General features: G+C 34.2%; 2 protein-coding genes across 2 annotated transcripts in view; one reads left to right on the forward strand and one right to left on the reverse strand.

Annotated features, from left to right (window-relative positions):
• The window catches only part of LOC144444520 (sperm-associated antigen 1-like), a 35,778-nt gene extending 30,170 nt beyond the window's left edge, over positions 1 to 5,608 (forward strand). Inside the window, exon 22 of the mRNA XM_078133963.1 lies at positions 484 to 5,608. Within this exon, the coding sequence (XP_077990089.1) occupies positions 484 to 578 (95 nt within the window). The 3' untranslated portion in view covers positions 579 to 5,608. The remainder of the gene's footprint in view (positions 1 to 483) is intronic.
• Positions 5,609 to 10,604: 4,996 nt separating this feature from the next.
• Positions 10,605 to 14,403, reverse strand: LOC144444659 (zinc finger protein 706-like). The gene is made up of 4 exons (XM_078134161.1): positions 14,340 to 14,403; positions 12,136 to 12,307; positions 11,879 to 11,973; positions 10,605 to 10,806 (listed from the first exon to the last, which is right to left on the reverse strand). Exons 2-3 carry the CDS (start codon positions 12,268 to 12,270, stop codon positions 11,884 to 11,886), a joined length of 225 nt encoding a protein of 74 aa, XP_077990287.1. The 5' UTR covers positions 12,271 to 12,307; positions 14,340 to 14,403; the 3' UTR covers positions 10,605 to 10,806; positions 11,879 to 11,883.
• Positions 14,404 to 15,236: the final 833 nt, after the last annotated feature.

Consider the following 15,236-nt stretch of genomic DNA (forward strand, 5'->3'; position numbering starts at 1 on the left):
ATGCTATGCATATTTTTGTTTTGAAATAGCTTCAAAATATATGTATCCTTTCTTGCATTCAGCTAATGTTGTTAATACTATTCATAATGAAGTTTATGCATGGAGTGTGGAATAGTATCTACAACATGGAAAGTAAACAAAATGAATTGGATTAATAATAACACTTGGCTCAGCATGTTGGAACAGCAAAAATTATATTACACACCATATAATAAAAACAGTGTTATGGCCTCTTTATGTGTACATGAAATGCCAGGGGAACTTGTAACTTGTTTATGAACTTGAACTATTATTTAAAGAGACCATAAAACTGTTATCAAATGATGAAATGTAATACAAGTCTTTGTACTTCTAACATACTGTGCCAAGTGTTATTAATCCAATTCATTTGTTTACTTTGCCTGTTTGTAACAAGTTCCGTTTGTCCACTGTGTGATGTCTGCAGTTGTAATACTAATAGTCTGAATTCTTCTCTTACCACAGGTGTGAAATCGGTCATTAGTAAATTAACAGCTCGTTCATCCAGTGTGTACAGTGATAGGGACTTACAGGAGTTAATGGAGAGTTATGGAATTTAGTACAGAATGAAGACGTCTACAGTAGCATACCAGTGACTCGTCATCAGTTTGCTGAAAACTGTCAAGATTATCAGGAACTTGATAACATTTGCTAGGAGGAAGGGAAAGAAAATGAAAATAAGGGTTTTACAATAAGGCAAAATTTAAAAAAAATGTTTGTTTCCGATAACATGACTTCAGAAAATTGGGTAGGTAGGTCAGAATTTCTATTATTTACTTTTGAATTTTTAAAATTACTTCAACTCCAAGATAAGATACTCGTCACAATACTTTCGAGAGAATTTGATGAGGAGTAAAAGAAGTAAATGAAGACAATTATAAGTTATATAGATGTACACATTCTGTGGACTGTACGGTTATACGATGTAGTCTAAAAGTGACTACAGATGAGGCAAAGGCATGAAGGTGTACACGGAATTAGAATTAAATTGTTACCAATTTGCCTTTTTGCATGCAAAAAAATGTTTAGGGTCGGTGGCTTAGACTAGGGCCGGTCAGGTTATCGGAAACACACTATTTTTTTTTACTTAGCCAAAGTATAATGAATATTTCAGTGTGATCTTTGGTCTTATTATAGTTCCTTCTTCATTTAGCTCACATTTCATTCATTAATTATGTTGCAGTAGCACCATGTATTTAGGTTCATGTTCTTGGCATAGACATGAAACACTGTGTTTGATGCTATCATTAGAGTGCCATGATAATGGTTTGATTCAACAAGTTGAAAGAACAAAAAGAGGAACAGGCAGTCATAAAGGCAAACATTTCCTTGTTGAGTCACTGCATTATATTACTACATGGTGTTCCGCTGATAGCATATTAAACTGACATTTGCAATGTAGTGCAATACCATAAACATACTTGTATACAAATTAGCATAAATGTATACAAAATTAAGTTAGTGCGTTCCATGTATGCATAATCAAGTGAATGCATACTGGTATGCAAATGAGCATGAGTGTTCCATGTATACAAAATCAGGTGAACCATGGTTCTATATTTATGATATGAAATGTTTACTTTATGTACTAGTAACATAACCCCATGATGTGTGAATAAGATTATTAGCATGCATGTTTGCAATGATTTCTGCAGCACTTTTAGAAGCACCTAATAGAAATACTGAAAGAACTAAATTGAAATATGCTTGAGTAAGTACACACACTAGTACTTGTGAGTGATGGGCTTCTGTTACATTATCAACTGTGCCATGTTGATGTAAACTTCACACCAAATATTACAAAGTATACAATTGACTAGTACATGAATTTTTACTAGTTTCACTCATCAGCAGGTTCAAGAAATATAATATAATTTCACAGCATAGAGCTAAACAAGTGGAATATTTAAAAATAGTGAGATCGATGTAAGATTTGATTTCCAAGTTCCAAGTTCCCCTCACTCTCAACAACAAATTGTAACAACAAATTGTCTATAAAGTGTGCTGAGTTACAAGTTTAGAGTATAAACTACAGATTTGAGTATTTTGTGACAAATCTGCGGAGGAAATTTACAGTCTGTTGGACAAATTAGTTTGGTCAAATTTAGAAGGAAACATTATACAGATTACATTATACAAAACTTTCAATTATTTTGATTGAATGGTATTAGGTATAGATTACATGATTAATGTGAATTAACTAACTGTTGTGTGCATTGTGCACACATCAATTCGTTGTTTATGTGAACATTCATCTACTACTTCTAAAACTGTGCATAATAATCCGGTTAAAGAAATTATACAACTTTGAACATTTGGAATGAGTGTGTATACTGGGTATGGTTTCAGAGGTGATTTGTTTTCCAAAGTTGTCTACAATATTGTTTGATGGCCATGTGATGCATTACATCAGGGTTGGAATGTAGTCAGGTGGTCAAAATACTCTCTGACCAGACCAGGTCATTGATAACTCATGAAAAAAATGTTGGCCCTGAAGATTAGAAATGTAACAAATACACACTTTATATTTTGATATAAAGCTGGGAACTTTCACCTGATGACTGTTTTCACCTTCTAAAACAGCTGCAGCACAGATCTAAACTTACAGGGCTAACTCAGATAGTACTAAGGCCTCATAAAAACACAACCTAACATATTTGTGAAAGTTCTCCTGTTTATATTGTCTGCATTCCATCACCTTTAAAGTGATGTTGGAAAGAGTGAACTTAGTGTTCCATCAGAAAAAGAAGGAAAAGCCAAAAGTATCCTGAAATTGAGAACGTAAACTGTGAAGACAGCTTCAATTAATGCTACTCATGAAATTGGAACTTATGTTGTCATGGTTACAATGTGTTTATGTTAAACCAATTCTTAGAACAAATGTGCATTTTCCTTATTGTAGTTCATATTAGAATAGTTGATAGTATTTGCACCCTCTCTGTACACAGTCATACAGTGTTTATTTCTTTAAAAAAACAAACTTAATTTGTGATGTAGACTGTAAGATGCATCATGTGTCCTCACCAGACACCTCCCCTGACTGATGTGTGAGGGCACCCTGTCAAAGCATACCTTACAGACTATTTGAATGTGATGTTGTGAATGTTACTTTTTCATCTTGTTTTATTAGTTTTGTTTGTTTGTTTGTTTGTTTGTATGTTTGTTATATAGTTACATTTTTCCTTTCTAAAAGAGAGACGTACAGAAATACTTTCAAATTGTTACTATCTTGGTGTACAGGTGTACATTTACTACCAATAGGTTTACAGTTACTGTTACTTAATTGAGCTGATTTTATTTTCTTTTTCAAAACAAGAATTCGTACCCTTTTTGTAGTTTTATTTATCTTTATTCACTTTAAAATCACATGACCAATTTATTTTGATATTGCAGAATATCCCCATTCTTTTCTACAGTTAATTCCTCCACTGAATTTCACACAGGGTACAAATAAATGGTGATGTCTTCTTTTACCAAGGAAAGGTTTCTGTTAGTATTTTGTACATTTCCTATTACTATAGCAGCACTATAGATTGTTTTCAATAGATTGGACGTTGTTAAAATCGAATCATTGAGTGTACAAGTGTATTTTCTATTTTCCCACAACAAACTCCTTAGGCCACTGATTCAATGATTGGTAAATGCTCTGAGACTCCTTAACTTCATAGGCCTTAACAAAATATTGAATTTCCATATTTAAGTTAAAGGTAGAATCATAGACCGTGAAGCTCAACTGTCTATGATAGAATGCACCCCAGTGACAAATTTCCCTGGAAATTAAAAGTCTCTTAATCTCTCCAAACTTTGCCATATGAAAACTTGTTCCTGGTCCTTTTCAAGTAATATTGGCTCACCATCTTTTTTTCCAGGAAATCAGTAAACATTTTAATTTCCCAGATGGACAACACTGAGTGTTCTGTACGCACAAAGGGTTGTATACACACTACTCAGTGGTCACCTGATTGTAGCACCCAGGATTATAACCAAATCACGATTATAAACCATTTCTCTGTCATTTTTTTATTCTCTGCTCTCTAAAATCACTCACAATTACAAATTACAAACTTTAGGTCAGTATGTCCTTATGTTTCATTATGTAAATGTCCTTTCAAATGATGAAGTTACAAGCCAAAAAGTAACCATAAAAGGTGACGTCATCTCATACAGTGCTTCTTGGAACTACAACAATTGACTGTTCTTAATATCAGCAGATACAAAGACATTTATCTGATCAAATCGATACCATTTAAAAGTTTGATTATATATCTTGATCCGCTCCCAACATTTGAAATCAAATCAACTCGAAGTGTAACTTTTTTTCCACCATCAATGTATGTTGCTTTCTGATTTGGGTGGTGCCCTCTACTTTCTAGCCCATTGTCACGGTTTCAGCCCCTCCATCACATGGGTGATGTCAAGAAGTATGTTTCATTGTCAAACTGCATCATTCTGCTACATTTCAAATATTAGGATAAGAATAAATAAGGCGTTAATCACTAAATATTGTTCTGCATGACTTTCTTCCATGTGTATTATAAACTTTTACGTTCAGATTACTGTGCATCACTTCTTTTGAAATCCAAAGAAGTTCAACCAAAGGTTTCTTCATGATTAAAAATCTGATGATGATGTGAAACTTGACAAGTTAAATATTGAAATACCAGTATTGAAATTAAAAACATTCTGACTCGTAACCTAGAATATAGATTATACCACTGTATGTGTTATGGTGTAAAGTAACATTATGGGTGTAAAGTAACATTGTGGGAAGACTTTATAAAAATATTCAGCATAACTTTGAGGGAATCTTTTGTCATGTATATTATAAGGGAGACAAACTGAGTTTTAGAGGTGAATTTTTATTACGTATAAAAAGTTACCCGTAGTATTCTACTTACTGAAGTATACTTAATCCTGTATTTACCAAGTTGCAGTCTTTTGTGTACAAACCTAGAATAGGCCTTTGCAAAATTTGCCATGGTGGCGCTCTACTTCCTGTCTGTGTGTACCTTGGGGTATACATGGTAAAGGTTGCTTGGTTAAGCATAGAGCACTGCTGCTTTCCTCAATGTCTGAACAATACGAAAAACATCCCAGATTTACACTTCTACAAAATGCCAAGGAACAGAGCTCTTAAGAAACAATACTATGAGGTGATGAGACCCCCAATTTGAGCGAGGGCGCTGTATCCTCAATTTCCTATTTGCAGTCTGCAATGGCCTATTAAGTATGGCCACTCTGAGATGAAATCAGCCGCATTTGTGTTCCCTTAAAATCAAGTTTGTACTTAAATATTCCTTGAAGGTTGTTGAAGCAGTAGTATTAATGTAAGTTTATAGTTATGCACAGTATTGTAGTCATTAGTCTGAGTAGTACATAGTCAAGGTTGTTTGGTTGTCTAACTACATTATCAGTCACTTAGGTTTTAGTTTCTATCTTTCATTTTGTTAAAACTTTGTTTTTGATACTGTTCACAGTTTGTAAGTTACTGTAATGATATGCAGCATATTTTTTCTCTCCATCTTTGATAATTGTGTGTGAAACTTTACAAATAAATAAAATATGTACAATAAATGTGTTTATGGATATGTATTCATGATGTATATTGCTTTGATTGGAAATAAATTTATTGTATAATCGTCAAATGTCAGTTTTGTTGCCATGTATACCTCCTATCAGTGTGTGTGTGTGTGTGTGTGTCATATAAAAAAATTATAACTTGAAAAGGTATCTAAGGCCAAAAAAAAATGTTTCTGGTCATCGTGCGCATCACTTTACATACGTCTATCTTTTCTTTTTTTACGTGTTCGTCCAGCCTATGCAGTCTGCAGATCCAGGGGAAAACACAAATTTAAAATAACCTTCCCTACATTACTTCTGAATCAGTGAAGACAACTGCAGAGCCAATCATGAACAAGCAAATTACATCTTCCCCTATAAACACTTGCTCTGATAAAGTACTAAATAAAAAGAACAGTAACTGCCATAAATAGTAGAAGTAAAGAGTGACAATTTTGACAGTTAAACAACATCAAAAATTGTGTCATCGCACCACAATAGGCAAAATGTTTTTTTTTGGTCTAAGTAGTACTATTATAGTAAGTGCTATACCAGGACACTTTTCTACATATATTGCTAATTGTTCCCTATTGCCAGTGATACTACCTACAGTATACTAACCCTGCTACATATAAAACATCACTGCCAGCATATATATATGTAGAAATGTCAACCAAAGACAGATGCTGAGATGGTCACTCATTATCAATAGTTACATATATCTAAATTTTCTAGCAGTAATATTGTGACTCTAGGCGTATTGTTGATCAATTTTTATCTCTGACATAAAGAGGAAATTACAAAATAGAGCTCAGTCCCAGAAAAGTGAAATACTGTGGGGGTGCTGTTCTGTGCGTTCTATGAATTCTATGAATATGTTTGCATTGTTTATGGTAGGCAGTGATGCGGCATAGAGGTTCACTTGGTTAAAATACTATATACTGCCTGTATTTCTTTCCTATCACAATGATTTGCATAACTCAGTCACTGAACTCGGTTAGAAATATATGCATTTTTACACCAGATTTTAATATTCGGTGACTAATTCCATGGTAACATTACGTTCATTTGAGTCAAAATGGCTATGCTGCATCATACACCCACTTTGTAGGAACAACTTGAAGATACAGATATGAGTTGATTTCAGAGTTGATTTGTCATCAACAGTGTCACCACAGGGAGTTCAGAGGCCGTGTTACAAACAAACAAATAAGCAAACATGCATGGGTAAATGAAACGTCATGTTAAACATGTATACATTTTGTACATGTATATATGGGCCTGTATACTATTGAAATAATATACTATGTTTCTATACATATACTATCTAGATAGACTTTAGTATATATAGAAACATAGAGTCCATACATATATGTTTATAGTCATCCACGAGTTTTAACTATATTTCATTTACCAATGCATATTTGTTTGTTTGTTTATCATTTATTTATTTATTTATTTATTTGTTACACGGTCCCTAGGCTCCCTATAGAGTTACCCACAAACTTTAGGTATACTACTTAATATATACAATATTTAGATTTATCTTCTTCAATGTCTGATTTGCCATCAACAGTGTCACAAACAGCGATACAATTTTATCTACAATATTTATTTTATGGATAAATATAAACAAACTCTGAGAAGCGAAACATCTGTACAGCAAGTTGCTGATAAAGTACATGGAGATGATGAAATTCAAATGACCAACCATACAGTGCAGTTCCAGAGTTCCCTTTCCTAGTTTGCTACTTACAATGTACATGTAGGTGTCGACTTGATGTCAAAATCCATCTACCCTGGTACGAATACAAATACTTATACAGGTGTGCAAAAGTAATGAGTACAACATTCCTGATAAATAAATTAAATCCTGACATTTCAAATCAATATTCTTTCTCAAAGGGTATCAAGGCCAGTTCAGGGCTCGAAATTAACAATTTTTTTCTTTGGTAGTCCTCGTGGGCTACCAAGTTCAGAAATTGGTGACCAGTAGTCCCATATTGATGAACTGAAAACAGAGTTCCTCTATTGGATATATATGTGTTATTAAAATACTTTCATGTCCACAAATCTTCCATCCTTTAAATCATCACATGATCAGTGATAGCCTAAGCAGGCTACCCCAGCTGCAAATTATGGTAGCCCTAGTAACAAGAATTGGTAGTCTGTTGACATGGGATTACTGTTAATTTCAAACCCTATAGATAGTAGGTCATCACCTACATCATCATTCTGACTGCCAGGCCGACTTAATCACATACAAAATATCTAGTCTGAAAGGTCCAGCCATTGGTAATAATTATATAAGTGGAAGGAACGCCTGGATCTTTCAGACTACTAAATGCCCAATAAAACGCCAATTATCCATCACAAATTAGTCACAAAAGAGAGATGCAAGTTTCTGAAAGGAATTTATTTCTGTAATATACAACGCATAACATAGGGGAAGTTGAATACTAAATAAAAGGAAAATGACGCAATTTGCATAAATTATACATCTGGTTAATCTTTCAATGTTTCATCCTATTACAGATAATCACACCACAACATTTATTTACTAACCATTCCGATAGAAAAATACTATAAACATGCATATCAAAAAATTGTCAGTGAACAGTTATGATGTTTTCATTGGTCACCTAAACCTGATATTTCAGTATATTGATGTTTGATTAGCCATTGTGTTGCTTACACTAATCTAAGAAATTACATGTCGCTTGTGAAATGCCAGCATAATACATTGTATATTATATATGTTTCTACCCAAACTGATTAACATCTGATATTGTGAATACGGCTCACTTTGTTTATTTTAATACCTTGTTCCCTTCATTCATTTATTGTTGTTTGTTTTGGTTTTGTTGTTCCGTGGCAATCACTCACAGAACATCAAAATCGAAAACAAACGACACTACATGAAAGAAATAGAGGTAAATAAAGAAAGTGAGTTGTATTCACAACATCAGATTTTAATCAGAGTGGTTTCTACCTAAAACTTATCTAACTTGAAAGAGACATGATAAATAACAAAACAACATATTGCAGGAGTCATCACCCAGTTAATAATAGTGACCTTACCCTTTGAACTTTGAACTCCCTGAATTGTGTTCATAACAGACATAAATGCATGCGGTAAAATAAGTCAGAGAAAAAAAAATGGGTTCATTTCTCACATTTGCTCAAGTGAAAAGTAGACTGCTATTTGAACTGAATTACATTATGACATTTATAGTGGCTTAGCAGAAAACACACATAGTGAGTCTACCATTATGTTTAAGTTTTTTGTTACTGTTCACAGAGAAAATGCAATGAGAATAAACCAATCATTGGCAATAATTCATTGCAGAATTACTTGTCGAGGTCAAGGCATGTGAAGTCAAAGGTTGACGACCATGGACAGAGAGACAAGTCCCCAACTATATAATAATTGCAGAAAAGCTAAGTACATTCACCTATAGATAAAATTACACAGAACATGTCAATACTTCACTGAATTGTACAGGGTTCTCCCCATCCCTGAAAGAGTGCTGATCAGTTAATTGATATTCATAAGTACGAATATTCATCATGTACATCAATATTATCATGTAATGTATGCTAATTGCCAAATGGTAGAAGAGAAATATTAGGCGAAATAAACAATGGCACCGATTGGAAGGGATGTTGTTGAGATCAAATTTCCTGACGGCTGGTTGGTACGGTTCAGTGTTCCAACTGTATGGGGATAGCCCTGATTGTCAAGTGACAAGCTTTTGAGATGTACAGATTTCCTCTGGAGTGCACAAAGCAAGATGGCATTTGACGTTACATATTGGTTGCCTATATACTGATTATGTGTCATTAATAATTTTCTAAAATCGTCATATTGCAAATGGAGTAGTATCCTAATGAAAACGATGTAATAAATATGTCTATTTATTAAGACTTCATAATGAAATGTAAATCAAACATGAAAGTGAACACCCTTGTTTATTTTGTCTTTTGACAAATCCAGTCACTACAACACTTATCACATTAGAGAAGGAACTGAAGTTGACAGGATTTAAGGTAACTCTTTTCTGTGGAATTTGGGGATGTACTGCTCATTTGCATAACAGTGCATTTGATTGTTATGTACATTTAGTATTATATCCCATTCCTAAAGTTACAGCACAGAGATGACAGGCCACTGTCATGATAGAACAGTTCAATGGAAAATGCTGCATTTTAGGTTGCCGCCATTCTAGAATAACTCAATGGCGAATACTGCAAAGTAGAATATACTTCTCATACAAGAGAAATTCACAGAAATGATACTCCTAGTAATAACAGTAATTGACAAATGACTCAAAACAATACTAACAGTACTCGGGTTTCTTATTTACACTATTTTCATAATTTCAAAAAAAAAAATTTTTTAACTTGATACAAGTGTAACAGGACAGAATCCCAGTACTTGGTAAAGTGCATGAACAATACATGTATACTAATCTAAGTTTTATAAGTATTAATTATGAGAGATTTCATTTGACTAATGAGATGCATTTCTTTCTATTCCAGAGGGATATTTACTCTTGAAAAGAATTGATGACAAAAATATCTTAGAAATGAAAATTTCAAGTCAGTGTCAATATTTCTTGGAAGCCAATTCCAAATTTTCGCTGATGTCTATTCAGCATCATCAGGGGTGTACTACACTTTGGGATTCACGTCCACGAAATATTTTGACTCTGTGAGTAGAAATTTTCATTACTAAGTATGAACAGTCATTCTCGCAAAAGATACAATGTTTGTGATAATGTATTGTGAGATAATACAAACTTGAAATGTCTAGCCAATACACTGGTAAAATTTAAATCCTCACAAATCGCATCATCATAAAAGTGTACCTGAAGTTGAATATCAGATCCAAAATCAGACATTTCAGATGTTGTTTTCACTAGGTGACTTTTGGCCATCACTTTTGAAATTGTCATTGAGAACAAATCTAATTTCAATGACTTGTTGGCCTACCCCCTAACCCCCACCCCCCACCCCCACCCCCTGAAATTTCACTGAAAATTAGTCCAACTATACACTTCTTGAAAAATTCTAAATTTCTCTCCATTTCTTCATGATGTCAAACTCCTGCTGAGAGGTCTTGCTGCTTTGCAGTCATTACACCTTTTTTTTCATATTGGTGATTACGATTTCCCATTCTGTCTGTCTGTGTTTTTCATAAACTACTGTAGAAAATATACCATGAAGCTGTAAACAAACAAACAAGACAAACTATGTAAAGATACAAATGTATGATGAGATGTGTCGAGTTCAATCTTTAAAGTAATCTCAATTTTTTACGTCTGAAAGACAAGTGCCTTGGGGTTCTGGAGTCATTTCAAGATTTTACCACACATAATTTTTGTTTGGTTGCCAATTTGAAATTCTTGTTCACCATTATTGTTCCTTCAGTGGTACACAATTGCCTCATGGGATTATCATTCATGAATATTTGTTAGATGCACACTGAATATTCATGACTTCTAAGACATTATTTCCTTCAGATAAAGTCATGAATATTCAGAGTGTGCATCTAATAATTATTCACAAATGATAAACCCATGAGGCAATTGTGTACCACTGAAAGAACAATAGAGGTGAAAAAGAATCAGAACCCCAAGGCGCTGGTGTTCCATTGAAAGAGCAACAAAGGTGAAAAAGAATTACAATTTGGGGTTTATTAGCAACCAAGGAAAAAAAACTAGTGACATTAAAATTACTAATGTGATGTTAAAATACCCCCCCCCCCCCCCCCCCCGAACCCAAAGTTTATGAAAATACCTTATTTCTTGGAGTGTGGTTCCCCTTTATGCATGAAACGACAGACCATGCGCATGTGTGCATGAGTTTGTGTGTGTGCGTGCATGTGCATGTGCATGTGTGGAATTTACCAACTTGCTGACCTGGTTACAAACGGCTACAATATGTAAGTACACAATATAATGGATACTTAGGCCAAATAAAAAAGTTGTTTGGTTTTGGTTACCTGACCCCACCTAGTCTTTCACGCCGACCCTAAACTTTTTTTTACATATTCGAGAAAAATAATAATAAAATCAACCTAAAAAGACAATATAAAAACTATTCTTCCAATCTGTAATGGCTGTACGTCTGATAGGAAGAAATAAACGACACAGAGACCATTTTGAAACAATGGAAAACCTGAACTAGACACTCACACATGAAAAAAAAATAAATAAATTAAATTTAAAAATCTCCCTATCCCACCTATTTCAAAATTGAATGTAATCGGAACCACAATTTTGTATTTATGCCTTACCTATTTTACAAATCTTTAATCGCATCTGGCACGGGTGACTTTGGATGTTTACTGTCAAAATGTTGCTTGAATGTCTTTGGATCCGGCATTTGTGTCTGTGAATAAAACATATATACAACTTCATTTTTTCTATGAATTATTACGCCCCGTGAGTTCAGACCCAATGACCATGGAGACTTTTATATGTTAGTAAGTTGGGATGAGGTTTCTAAAAATGTCCCAGTTGCAGCTAGGGCAGGTTTAAGCTTGATACATACCTTACAAACAGGACATTGATAAATTAAAGCCTTTTTAGCAGCAGCTTTTGAGTCAGCTCCTTTAGCTTTGTCCATCTTCTTCTTCTTCTCTGCATTCTTCTGCTGGGATTGGATCTTTTGTTGTCCACGTGCCATGGTTACTCAAACTTATGGATTGGCTAGTAAAATAAACCTGTGCAGACAATAGTAGACAATGAAATCTGGGATAAGATGAAGCCAATATAAAACAATTTTGAAAGTTTCTTCAAAGCATTACGGTAATATACATGTAGTCTAGTAAAGTAAAAACGGACAGATTTCACTGAAAATATAGCTAAAACACCTGCTGGGGAAAGGCTGAAAAGTGCATGTCAGCAGTAATGCAGTTGTAATTGGTTACTTCATTCCACAACAGTTGCTCACTAATCTTCAATCACTACGGCCATGTTTGATTAACTCAGGAAGGAAGTGATGACATTATCACAGATTATATCAACTCGCCAATACCATTAAACTATCGCTGTCAGTGTAAGTTGTAAGGGCTAAAAAATGAATGTTGTGCTAGAGTAACCAGTTTGACTATACGATGGAGACGATTGTAGTTATCGTAATGCGTATACGAAACTATGGTACATTATTTGAGTTGAAACCCTCAGATATATCAAGTTTCTTCTATATATGTAAACGTCTTTCAGTTTTTTACTTGATATGCATTTGACAGGGAGAGAGGTACACAGTTACACTACACAATAACTGATGCCAAAAGTGTAGTAATTAGTTTCCAAAAAACAGAAAGTGTGACACCAGTTCAAATATTATACCAGTTTGTTGAAAATCAATAAATTACAGTTATGTTTTTTGGGTTTTTTTTAACTTGCTACAGTTTATTTGTACAATACTGGTTTGTGATGTGGTGGTTTATTATGGCTAGCTAGGGAGTCCTCACCTACAGAAAATCACACACGTGTAGAGGCTCAGGTTGGAATAGGAACACACTTTGGCATAATTATAAAGAAAAAGTGGCCCAGAATAACATAAAAGATATCATCAGTGTGCCCTCCTCTAAGGCCTATAAAAAATTGTTTGGTTCCGATTACACACAATTTTAGAATAGTGGGGTAGGTACATTTTTTTTTTTTTTATTGCATTTTTTTTTCAAGGTGTGTGTCTATACATCATTACATGTAGGTCAGGTACTTGTGTGTTTTCCAAATGATCTCTGTGTTATTGAAATCTTCCCATCCTATGTACAGCCATTACAGATAGGAAGTTTTTTATTGTCTTTTTATTAGTTGATGTCAGTTTCTGCAGCCAGTATTTCTGGCAAGACTTCACACAATTTTTGTGATTTTACCACATGCCTTTACTAAGTAGTCATTTCAGCCTTTTTGTAATTATTGTAAACATTTTGTTGTTTTTAGCTTTATTATATTGTTTTACCATGCTTTTAAATCTATTTTATGTACATCGCTTTTGAATACTAATAAATAGAAAAGGCGCTTTAGAAAATAAATAAACTTTAAACTTTATTTTATTATTTTTTCCTTGAACATGCAAAATTTGGTGTTCCTCTATCTCTTACTATGTGGTGACTCACAAGAAATGTCAGTTTTTATCACTAGCACTTTGACTCACAACAACAAAATTTGGCTATCATTGGATCATACTCACTAATGTGAGAATAGCTACACGAATTGTAGCGTTTGTTTGATTTGGAGTTGTTCTTTCTTTCTAGTTTTGACCGTTTTTCGTTCTGTCGTTTGTTTCCGGGTAAACGACAGAACGAAAAAAGATATAAAAAAACAGAAAGGAAAAAAATACTCAAATCAAACGAACGCTGCGCTACTATATTACTAATAATTACACCTAATATGAGAACTAATGTTAGACCATGCTTTTAAAATTACACCAAAAATGACTTTCAATTATTGAATGTTATTTCTCCAGTCTATAACCTTTGGTTACCGTTATTGTGGAGTAATTTGAGATTCGGGGCTTTCGTAACAGCTTGCAATGCAATGTGTCCATACGGAACACGCTGAATGCACGTCATTCATGACATATTCACACAATAAAACATGTGACAAGTTGATAACCCTACCCAAAATGTCGATTTTTGGAGACGTCTATCGAAATCCAACAAAACCCAGATCTTCACTGTGTTTCGACTAACCCAAAAAACAACCCAGATGTATTATAAACAAATGATATTTAGTTTTTCTTACCTACAGATTCTGTCGAACACTGCGCCCTGTTCACCGGATGTGTTAGCTAGAAATGTATATCCCAACATTCACTAAGGCAACTTCTCGGGGTCCACACAGTTGATTGACTTGTGGCCTATTACTAGACAGTGTATTTTGTGGCGTAATTGTTCGGTACTAAAGCATTTTTTAATCATGATACGATAACATCATCGGTGCCGTAATATATTTGATAAGTTTAAATGAGTCAAGTGACAATTGAATAACGTATTTGATACGATCTGAGTCAAATTATTACAAGACTTCTGCAGATAAACCTCACACCTCGACTATATGGGGTGTCCAACCCCTTGACGGACGAGCCGGCCACTTGTACTTGCGTCCGGATCCGGTGATCATAAAATTGACAGAACCAAGCCAATCTTATTTCACATATCCTTCAAAACATATTATTTGTAATTTTTTTTAAATAAGCATACCCTCATATGTCAATACCTTTTGATATAATTATCAAAACATGTCGCTATTCACTGTAATCTCGCGGGCTTTTATGTAACCTCGCGAGATTTAATATTTTCCAAGATGTCTGCGCCCATTTGAGGTAATGTGCATGCGGGAGCCAGTTTTTAAATTGTGTCACATAAATATATAATCATAGCCTTTGCTTACATTTCGTAGTGATAGAGATAGCGGAAAAGATCGTTACACTGTTGCTTTGACCAATTACTTTATTTTACCTTACTTTGATTTTAATTTGTTGCTGGTATTCAATTGGGGAGCGAAATGGAATAAAATTGTTGATATCGATGACGTAGTTCTGCTTGCAGACGGAGTAAAGTTGGGGCTTGATTCGCGCCCCGTAATTTTCTGCAAGTAGGACTAATGATGATGATGTTGATGATGACAATCTAGTTAGGT

The sequence above is a fragment of the Glandiceps talaboti genome, chromosome 13, assembly GCF_964340395.1.
Source record: "Glandiceps talaboti chromosome 13, keGlaTala1.1, whole genome shotgun sequence".
Classification (NCBI taxonomy): Eukaryota; Metazoa; Hemichordata; class Enteropneusta; family Spengelidae; genus Glandiceps; species Glandiceps talaboti.